General features: G+C 56.9%; 1 protein-coding gene across 1 annotated transcript; it reads left to right on the top strand.

Annotated features, from left to right (window-relative positions):
• Positions 1-3,633: 3,633 nt before the first annotated feature.
• On the top strand, positions 3,634-8,658 carry NCLIV_006960 (putative CDP-alcohol phosphatidyltransferase domain-containing protein; the record flags this gene model as incomplete). The annotated part of the gene is made up of 8 exons (XM_003880207.1): positions 3,634-3,644; positions 4,108-4,274; positions 4,710-4,945; positions 5,512-5,841; positions 6,257-6,495; positions 7,102-7,171; positions 7,964-8,068; positions 8,425-8,658. The coding sequence occupies 8 exons, from the start codon at positions 3,634-3,636 to the stop codon at positions 8,656-8,658; spliced, it is 1,392 nt and encodes a 463-aa protein (XP_003880256.1).
• Positions 8,659-10,883: the final 2,225 nt, after the last annotated feature.

Here is a 10,883-nt window from a genome sequence, read left to right as displayed (position 1 = left end):
CGCGTGGAGAAATTTAGGCGAAACAGTGTGAACTGGACAGAGAAAACGCCTGGGCTGCTCACGCGAGGAAATGCGAATGTCCACTTCGTCCCACTGCTATCCTCCCTCGAGGAACGAGTCGCTCGAGAGGCTCGCAGGGGCCTGGCCTGTTCATGGTCCTCGGCCTAGATTTTCTCCATCTCGGGGCGGTCACGAGGGTGTCCACGCCGTCGAGACACCGTACAGAGCGAACGAAGAATGCTGGCTGCCCAAGTGCGACCGCCGCCGTTAAATGCTCCGGTCCCTCTAACAGAAAACGATGGGCCCAATCGGGGGGGTACACCTGCAAGCAAGTGTACCAGTCGAGACTGGCCAGCAAGCGCCTCGTCGCTGTCTCCGCGACTTTTTCGCCGCGGGAAACACGAAACGAACGGAGGGAAGAAGAACGGCCGGGAAGACAGTCCGTAGCACAGCAGAGTGGAAATATGCGAAAGAAAGAGTGGAGAAGGAAAAGAACGCTCTGTCTATGTTTAAAGGTGGCGTCTGCAGGAAACCAAGTTTCCGAGACGAACGCATGCGAGAAAACTCACCAAAAAAGATGGGTCGCAGCTCCTCGGACGCCCCTTTTGGTTCCTCAGGTAACGAGGAAAAAAGAGGGGTCTCCGGACAAAGAAAACAGGGAAGGAAAAGAGTATTTACGGCACATTCCCCCAGGCATGAAGTTAAAGTTGGGGATCTTTTAGGAACGCAAAAAGTCGCACAGGTAACGGGGGCCGGCCGGCTCTCAGGGAAGGGAATTTCAGCGGCCAGCTAGTCCTTTCTTTGCCACGCATTCGCCAAAGAAAGACAAGTCCACAAAAAACGGAGACAAAAACAAACGTGGCAACGCTAGTATCCCTTACCGACTTGAACAAAGGATGTTTACCAGTCTCGGAGCGATGAGACGGCTACTGTCTCTCCTCGCTGGGGTCAGCTTTGCCACAGCGTGTGTAGTACCCGTCGAAACTCTCGCCACTTGAGCTGTGTGTCCGCAGCCGTCGGCCGTCGCTGCTTGGCTCCATCATCGAGCGAAATACGTGCTATCATGATGTGGCGAAAGCGGACGAGTGCAACGGCTTCTGAGCCTTCTGTTTTTCGCCCGGCACACACTTTCTCCAAGAAGCCGCCGACAGGAAACCTCAGTTTTCGAATAGCTGAAGTCTCCTGCGGGAGACTCGCAATTTCTCGTATGCCAGAGCGATGAATCCTCGGCAGTTTGCTGACCGCTCCGTCCCTTTCAGACAAAATTTTCTACACCTACCACAAAACACTCACTGTCTGCTACCTGTGTGCGACATGTGTCAGCTCGTTGCCAGGCGGACGACGGCTTGCTTCTCCACAACTGCCTCTCCTTCTGACGAAGCCTCATCTGGTTATCAGCCTGCGATGGCGAGTTTTCTCACGCAGCCGGAATCCAAACTGGAGCTTTGCTCGAGCCTGCGCTGTTCAACCGTCGACCTTCCCCACGACAAGAAACTTGGGACCCAAGCACTGCCTAGTCGGAGGCAGCGAACAGCCGTCGAGCTGTGCGTGTCTCTGGCCGATTTACGAGAGCTCGGCTTTCATTTGCTGTTTACGTTCGAAGCAACTCTTGGCTCTAGAAAGCAATCTCGAAGTTAAGGAACACACTGTACCGTCGCGCATCAGAACTCCCACCTGAAATGGTCCGCCTGCTCTGTGGCCGGCCGCTCGGTCGGTCTTGGCACTAGATCTGCAGACTCTCTCCAGTTCCTTCAGGCGGTGGGCAAACTGTGTGTACACAATCGCTGTTTCTCCGCGCTTACACCTTTCCGGAGACTGCCCTTCCGTTGCGTCTGCCACAGACAAAAAACACGAGGCGTGACACAAGAGCCTGGTGCATGCGTCCACTTAGTTTGCCCCCCCGTGCGCACGACTCACGCTCTCTGGATGTCCATCGAGCAATGGTGTGCTCCCCCCGGCAACAAGAGCTGCCTCCAAATATCTCAGAAAGCAGATGCGTGCCGCGGGCAAATTGTCCTGCTCTGGCAGTCTCGAGGAACGCTGTTTGGCGTGTCCACGTCGCTTCTGATTCAAGGGGTCATGTCTCCCCGTGGAAGAGAATCCAACTTATCTAGCCTCGATGCATAAGTAAATAGGAAGCCGTTCCACTTGTTGAGACGCACCCATGTCTCCACCACTTGGTGGAAGCATACCTACGAGTTCTGCGTATATACCCTTAGAACCAATCCGGTAGCAAGATGTAAGATAGCAGCGAATCTACCATGTAAGATGTGGTTCGCTGTATGCCGGCGTGCAAAGGTCTGACGAGGACAGTCCCTTCGACACAGAGAGCGGCATCGGGAAACTGACTGCTGGAAGGGGAAGCGGAAGAACCCAACTGCGGCGCAGAATGTACAGGAATAGATGAGCAAGTCAGGAGCGACGCTGTGTGACCTACGCAGCAGGCACTGGAATGCGACCGTGGCGGGCAAACGAAGGCGGCACAGCGCACTGCAACGGTCGAGACCATGAACCGCTGAGATTTACCTCCCTCACCTGATGAACCTGTCTCGAGGTTTGCCGCTCCTCGCGAAACCGGAACGTGAGCACACCAGAGACTTATGTATATCAGCGAGGCCATTCGAGCGCATCGTCTTCCCTGGCACTGCCTACTCGTATCGAACGCAGATGGATCTACGCTTTGTCGTGTGAGCGGCTGACCGCTGACTTGCTAACTGTGTCAGGTTCTCTCCACCGTGTTGAAGAAGCGGGGGTTCTGGATTCCATACTCCAACGCGATACACTGGCCTGTCGTCGCTCGATTGGCGCGTCTCGTGTGATTATCCATACGGCCTATCGCATAAAGCACGGGTCGGAAAAGTGGAGGTTTGGCCCAGCAGTCGAGTGTCCGCTGGACCTGTCCACGCAGTTCTGTACAACGAATGCAGTTTGCGCGCTCCCGTTCGCGAAAGTGTGTTTTGTTTTAAAGTCTGGGTTTTCACTGTCCCGCTACTGGGGGCTACAGCACAAGGAGTAACTCTCGTGTCCGCCGAAACTGCATGCTCAGCCCCCGGACTCAGAAAAAAACGTCACACACTGCAGGCCGTCACAACGCAACGGTTGCTCCCTCAAACAGTGGGATTCCCCTTTCCGGAAGAACGGGACTTCGTTTGAAACGAGGAATCACATGCCAAAACAGAGGGTGTTTCTATCCACGGAGTCCGTTTCAGAAGCCTGGCGACGCCTTTGTCGATGTGCAACGCTCACGGGAGAGGACGAGCATGTGCCGAGGGAGAGAAAGCGGCCTCTCCGCACAGCAGTGTGAGAACACAGATGCGAGACGGTGGGAAAAGTGCCCTATCGGCGGAATTGCTTTCAACGTCCGCTGCGTGGTCGATTGGACCTTACGCTTTCCAGGCTCTTTCAGCAGTGATGTGACTTGAACCGCCTTCCCCTCACTTCCCACTGCGGTATACAGAGAGTTCGTTGCCTCTTAGATGTCGTCCGGAGACGGCACACTGGAAGAGAACTTCGCATCGCCGAGCCAGGACGCGGGGAAAAGAAGCTGGGGTTCTCTCGATCAGCGGGCTTTCTTGCTGCGTTTCTCGCAGTCACGGTCGGGTCGTACCAAACCGATACGCGATTCTCCACTTTATGGGGGCTAGGTATGCTGAAAAACAGAAAACGGGCCTTGTGCCTGCCTGCTTGTCTTGAGAAAATTCCTCGCTTTTGTTCAACAGAACCACACATCTGGCCAACTCTTTCTCGACAGCCTCTGCTCTTTCCCATCGGCGCGCCTCTACGAATTTCCCCTTAATCGCGTACAGCGCGTCTCTCGATTTCCTCGGCCTCCGCTCATTTTCCGTCTCCCTCCCCCCGAACGCAGTCGCCTTCCTCGATTCTTGGCGCCGTCAGAGACCCGTCCTCTTTTTCCTTTTTTGAGACCGGCGTTTGGGGGGGGAGTTCTTCCCTCCTTTCTTCCTCGCGTCGTGCATGGCTGCGTTTTTCCCATTTCAGCTGTACACCTGCATCCCCACTTCGCGTCCTCCCCTGCACGCCTCAGACTTTCTCGAAACGCTGAGAACGAAGCCCCGTGTGTGTGTGTGTGTGTGTGTGTCTCCGTGGTAGGAGGCAGTCTTCCGCTCAAACTCGGGTCCCCGTGGTTTCTTGCGAGTCCGTACTCTCGCGCTTCTTGAACGCGTGTGTGCCGTCGGTCATGCCTGGTCTCGAAAACGAGCCGCTGTGCTCGCAGTCCGCGATCCCTGCGTGCTTCCGAGAGGGGTACTTCGCTCCAGGTTCGACCGCCTCCCTTGCGGTTTCTCCTCTTCCGTGGTGAAATTTGACTGTCAACGCGTCTGTATAATTCCTTTCTGCAGGTTCCCTCTGCGTCGGTTTCCCGCGGTCCCACCTCACCATGAGCACCCCCCCACCCGAGGCAGCTTCTCTCCACGGGTCCGCCACGCCGGCTGGCCCCGCGAGCAAGGCCGCATCTTCCAGGTCGCGCCCCTGTCGTCGACCCTCATCTTCTCCGTCCTCCGACCCCTTGTTTTCGTCCGTCCCGCCTCCCGTCTCTGCCGTCCCCACAGGCTCCCCGTTTTACCGGGCTTTCCTGTCTCCCCTGTGTGACCAGATTTGTCTGCGGATGGTCCCCCCGTCCGTCTGCCCAGACGCCATTTCCTTTCTCGCGCTCTGTTGCGCATCCCTCGCCACGTTCTTTTGTTGGCAAGCAGACCGGCACAGCTTCGGTGCGTCGGCGAACGGCGACGCAGCACTGTCACGAGGCAAGACCGGGGCAGAGGAGGAAAGCGAGGGGATCCTCGCCTTCATTCCCGCTCTCTCTCTGTCTTCGGTCTCTTCTTTCCTCAACTTTTTGGGAGTCGATACGCAACCGGACACCCCGTTCTGGGCAGTCGCAGGCCTGCTCTGGATGCTCTACTCCGTCCTAGACAATGTCGACGGGAAACAGGTGAGAGAATGCGACGCGCGTAGGGACAGGCGCGCCGTCCAGCTTTCTCAGTGAGAGGTTACGGGATGAGCTTCACGTCTCCCTCGCTGCCTCGCCGCCGGGGCTCTCTCCAGAGACGGGAGCGCTCCCGTCTCTGGAGAGAGCCGGACCGCGCGGCCCAGTCAGCGGACCAGCGACGCGACCCCGCACAACGCGCAGCCCGAGGAGCCCGCAAAATTTTGGGTGTGAAAGACCGCGGACAAAACCGCTGTCTCCATCAGGAAGCGGAGAAGCGCCTGGAGCGCCGGCTTCGCGACGACTTCGTTCAGAGGCGCGCGGAGGACAGAACCACCCTTGGTGGATGCGAAGCGCGGGCTGTCTAGACAGCGCGGAAGCCGCGTTTTGACGGTCACCCGCAGGGGCGAGCCTGGGCGACGGCAAACGCTTCGCGTTTCGTACCCCACCGCGCTTTCCAGAGGGAACGCGAAGGTCCACAGAGCCACGTTGCCGCACGCCTGCGTCTGCGCGAGTGGCTGTACATACACACATGCGGTTCTTAAGTGTCTTTCGGTGTCTTTCGCTTTCAGGCTCGTCGCCTGCGGCAGTGCACGGCAGGCGGCGACTTCTTGGACCACTCGAGCGACAGCATCGTGACGTCGCTGAGTGGGCTGGTGGTCATGTGGGCGCTTCTTCAGCCTGCGTCCGCTCGTCGTCCTTCGTCGTCTCGTCTTTTGTCTGTTTCCCCCGCGCCCTTTGCGGCCGAGGCCTACCCAAGTCACACGATCTCGCTTGGGTCCCTCGACTGCTTGGCGTTCATTTTGATTACGCAACTTCCTTTCTTCATCGCCACCTGGGCTCACCCGATCGTGGGCAGAACGATTCTCTCTTCTTCACTGGAAGGCTGCCATTGGTTTTCTGTGAGTTTCTCCAACGCCTGGAGCGCCACGCACGGGCGAGCGGAAAGAGCGCTGCTTGGCAAAAAGAGCGAACAGCGGGAAGGTTGGGGACGCCATCTCTGGAGACTGCGTGTCCTGGCTCTGACCTTCCAGGGGCTCACTTCCTCGATCCCAGCGACCGACTGGGACTGGCCGACGCCCACCTAAAAAAGCTGCCTTTCGCGGCGTCCGCCTCCGCGCTCGACGCTCTGTGTCGGCTGTCAAGTCTCAGCCGGGTCTGATCAGAAGCGCCGCTGGCCTCTTTGCTTGTTGCCCAAGAACAAAACACGGCGCAAAGAGGCCGTGCGGAATGGAAGCGGAAAGAGGACCGCGCACACCTTCACGGCGCAGCTGGAACTTTCTCCTGTCTGCTCGGATGTGTGTCGTTGCGCCCCAGGTCGATGAAGTAAACTTCCTCGTCATTCCTTCGCTGCTCTTTGTGCGCGCCCTGGTCCCCACGTTTTGGTCGACGGCACTCGTGTCGCTGCTACCCCACTTCCCCGCGTTCGTACACCCCGTCGTCACCTTTCTCTCCGCCGCCATCGGCATTGTCTTCCAACTCGACTCCGAAGAAGTTACTCTGGGCGTTCTCCTCATCTTCGCCAGCTGCATGCTGTCTCTCGTCGCATCGACCAGGTGAGCGGTGGAGGCCAGCCACGGTCTCTTCATATCTCCCTTTCGCCTCTCCACAAACTGAGCTTCCCAATCGCTTCATACAAGCTAGAACCCCCCACGTGCTCTCCGGGGACCGCATGCACTAATATATAAAATATATATACACATATATATATATATATATATATATGTATAGGGTTTAGGGTATATATGTATATATATATATATTATTAGACAGACGTACATGTATAGCGTTGATAGAAGGCAGTCGCTGGCAGCATCTGTTTGAGCGTGTCTTTGTGTGGCGTGTTTCGACTGGCCTCGCTATCTGTCGTGGCATGCATCTGCCAATCATATATATACATATATATACATGTGTCGTCTTTTTCACGCCTTTTTTTTTCTGGGGGCGGCCCCCTCGGCCCTCCCTTGCCGCCGTGGGGACGCAGACTAGGTAGTTCTCGCGGCTGCGTCCGTGTCCGCGGACATGCCGCTCTTTCTCCTTCGAAGGCTTCTTTGCGAGGCCAACAGCGGCTTCGAGACGCGCAGCAGGCGGTCGGTGCTTTCTGCACTTTACGTGTTTTGCCTTCCACGTGAGACGCGTCTTTTCCGCGCTTTCGCCTCCAGGCTCCTCGTGCAACTCGTCAAGTATGATCACCTGCCGCGCCTCTTGCCAGGCGTCGTTCTCTTCGCCGGGGTAAGCGAAAAGGCCGAACCGAACTACCATGTCGGGGCGGGCGCGTGCATTCGCTTTTTGGCGCCAAGGCGCCTTCAACTCTCTTCCAGCGCGTCTACACTTCGCTCCAGCGAACAGTTGCCACGGGCCAGGTTACAAGCAAGGAGACCAGGCCGCGCCGCATTCGTGCCGGAGCAGATCCTCTCGGCTTGTGGCGGCCAGCGTCGACTTGCTCGCGATCCATGACGGGAGCGAAGACAATCTGAAACGTAACTCCGTGGAAATCCACCAGCTTTCTCGCTGCCTGTAGAGCGTGTCGAGTCGCTCAAAAGGAAGATTTGATTTAGTGATTTCAGGGATGTAAAGGAGCTCGGGGCCGGACCCGTCTTGCTCTCTGTCGATCTATCTCTCTGTTTCTCGATTTCGCTCGCTCTCTCCTTCTCTTAATTTCTTCCTCTCTCTGTCGCTGTTTTGGGTGTCCTGTACTTACGCGAAAGTATCGACGCGTCTCTCTACGTGGCGCTGCAGTCACTGCCTTCCCTAGGTGACCACGTCGACCTCGATGCACACAGTCTCCTGCGCACGGTCGCGGTTCCGAAAGAGACAGCGTCGGCGCTTGCCCTCGGAGTCTCACACCCGCGACGTGGAAATCTGCTCTTACGTTTCACTGGGCGGGGAAGAAGGCGTTTCTGCGTGAAACCGATACGCCTGCACAGCTCGGTGGGAGGTGGCGCCTCGGGGGCTGCAGACAGGTTCGTGACTTTGTGAGAACTGCATGCGCTTCTGGGACCGGGCGTGTCTTGTGTCGCACAGTCGCTCGCCTTCAAGCCCCCCGTTTTGCTTCAGCTGGGCGTATTCTCTCTTCTCTGCCTGGAGCTGATCGCCGCCCGACTTAAGCTGCATGTGCGGACGCAGTTGGTGAGGCACGGGGCGAATCGTGATACACGGCAGGCGTCAAGAGCAGGGAAGGGGGGGGAGGGGAGGGAGCGTGCGCTCTGCAAGCAAAACGGATGTTCGAGGTTTGTCCGCCGTGCCGTGCAGTCAGAGTGTCCACACCCTGTTGATGCAGGCAACTGTCAATCTCGTCTGCTCCCTTCATGGGGACGCGACATCTCTGATCTTTTTTGTCTTCTTCGGGTGTCTCGTGGCGAGTCCTTCTTTGTCTTTTTCTCGCGCGGCAGACGTCTTGCTCGCAGACACGAGCTTCCTTCGATTTTCTGTCTCCCACTGTGCGCCGTGTGTTCCTTGCTGCCTCTGGCGTCCGGTCTCTGCAGTACATGTGGTGGCCGGTGGCGCTCTACTACTTCTTCCTCTTCACGCTCCACGGCCGGGATTCGGGAGCTCCAGCGGGCCTTCCTGAAGCCTTCGCGTCTGTCCTCGGCAAGAATTACACGTACCACAGTGCGGCGTTCATGACCTTTGTGTTGCTGGGCATCTGCTTACTGTCTTACAAGCACATCATCAACCGGAGGAACGGAACCTCTCAGGCTTCGCGGAAGACGGACTAGGAAATCACGTCCAAGTCAGCGCGCGTCCTGTCGACCTCCAGTGCTCGTCAGGATCGCGGAGGTTCTGTTTTATAAGGGGTTCATTCTTGCGGACCAGATGGATTCGTGTGGTCAAGAAAGGCGCCTTTTTCAGCTGCCTCAGCGGATCCCTTGCAGGCACAGCGAAGACAAAAGAAGCGAACGTGCGGCGTTTGTGTGCCGACTCCAAGGAGAGGAGGGTGAGGTTTCGTCGCCGGCGAGTCTCGCTACGGCACGGAGACGCCAGGAGCACAGAGCGCGCATGCAGACTCGGAAAGACGGCCAGGGTTTCAGAAAAAACGGCACGCACACACACACACACGGCTGCAAGACGGATGAGGAGTGGGGAGCAGCTTCTGGGTAGCGGCGAGTCACAAAACCCCACAAAAGGGTTTGAACAGCACCCAGCGAAGGACGACCGCGGCGCTGGGGGGCTGTAGGAGTCGTGAGAAGCGCGCGCGCTTCCCCGATACGCTGGAGAAGATGAACGGCCCAGTGAAGCCCGAGAAGGGAGGACTTCAGATGGACAAAAAGAGCCGAGAGGCGCGAAGAAGGCAGACCCGACCCGCAGGGGGCGGGTGACGGAGGAGAGAGTTGCGAAAAGGAAGTAGATGAGAGAAGATACAGAAGAGAGAAGACACAGAAGAGAGAGACATGGGAGACTGCGACAAAGGATTGCTTTTGGTGGGGGAGTTCGTTTCTTCCGGGGGATGCAGAGAAAAACAACCTTTCGGGACAAACCGTAGAAGGCGGTGCGGCGTGTGGATTAGTGAAACGAAGAAGAAAAGGATGGAACAAAGAGACGGAGAGGGAGAAAAATGCAGGAACGATCCAGAGAGAAATCATAGTGAACCTCCGCTGCCGGGCGTCCAGCTGGGCGTGTGCGATGCCACGGAAGAAAGTGCTTTTTCGCCTGCCGTGCGTTTCCCTCTCGTTCTCTGGTCACTCTCGCCCAGCATCCGCTCTCGCGCCTGTCGCGTGACTTCATCTGTGACCTTCCTTCTTTTTTCATAGCCGACTGTCCCAGTTCGCGCCGGTGAGAGGCCGGAAGGGGACTCTTGAACAAAACGGCGGCCCTCGTGGGGCTGCGTCCTCCCCCCGTCGCGAGGGGGGAGGGGGAACTTCGCCGAAAGAGGCTCAAACTCGATATCTTGTCTCTGTGTTCACGTCTATTGTCAATTCCGTTCCCTTCTCAATGTTGTTTGGGGGGAGAACGTCACGTCGGAAACGACCTAGAAACAGGCCGTTCTTCCCACTGTCCCGGTGACGCGCTTTTTTGTCTACATGCTGCCGGCGCGCCTCCGAAACCAGCCGGCACAAAGTTTCTCTTTTTTCCGAGAGAGGGCATGCGAGAGCGAAGTGACAGGCTCCGCCGGTGTCGCGCGTAGGCTGCCTCGTGCGTCGCCTCGACAGGCTTCTCAGCCTGCCATTCCGGGAGACGCGTCCGCCTCTCGCGGTGGAAAAGAACGAAATACAAGGCTTCTGCGACTGTCGTTGTTGCGCTTCTGTTGTTGCGTGTCTTTTGTTTTGCCTCGTCTTGCTTTGTCTCCTGTGGTATTGAGTTTTCTCCCCGTCAACTTCTTTGAAGTCCCTGTCTCGTCTCGAGCACCGAGGATGCTAGCACTCGAGAAAAGGAAGTTTGCTAGTTGAACCGAAGAGTCGAAGAAAACTAAGTGGGCTGTGCAGAGTTGTTCAGAAGCAGAGTGATCTTTAGAGAATGGCACGTTGCACCACACGAAACGTGGAGCCTCTGTTTCAGTAGGGGCGTCGCGACACCGGAGTGAAGGCGACGCGTTTCGAAGCTTGGACAAAGGCATGTAGTACCGATCAGATAACTGAAGATAGGCAACTGTTACAAATTTCAAAACGGGATTCCTAGGCTTCTACAATCTCCCTTTTTTCTGGAGAGTATGTAATACGGGTTGGGCTATACTGGTTAAGATCTGGAAGGTCTTTTTCACGGGATCCAAGTTGTTTTCCACGGGACGAAGGTGCCCGTGATGCTTCCGCGATCCGCAACATGTATCACAAAAAAGGAAGGCGTGTCCCTGAGTCTTTCCAGTAGTCAAGCGCGAAACACTGGGACGTCTCAGAGGCCGCAGCGGCCGACCGGACAAAGCAGGTCCGTTTCACTCGGCACATTTTCTCTGGACGCGGTTTCTGTGGCTCGAGATCGGGGAAATCAGAGAAACTGAAGAGTGAGAAAC

Source organism: Neospora caninum, chromosome III (assembly GCF_000208865.1).
Source record: "Neospora caninum Liverpool complete genome, chromosome III".
NCBI lineage: Eukaryota > Apicomplexa > Conoidasida > Eucoccidiorida > Sarcocystidae > Neospora > Neospora caninum.
Note: the sequence above shows the minus strand (reverse complement) of the source record. Positions and strands in the feature narration are given on the sequence as shown.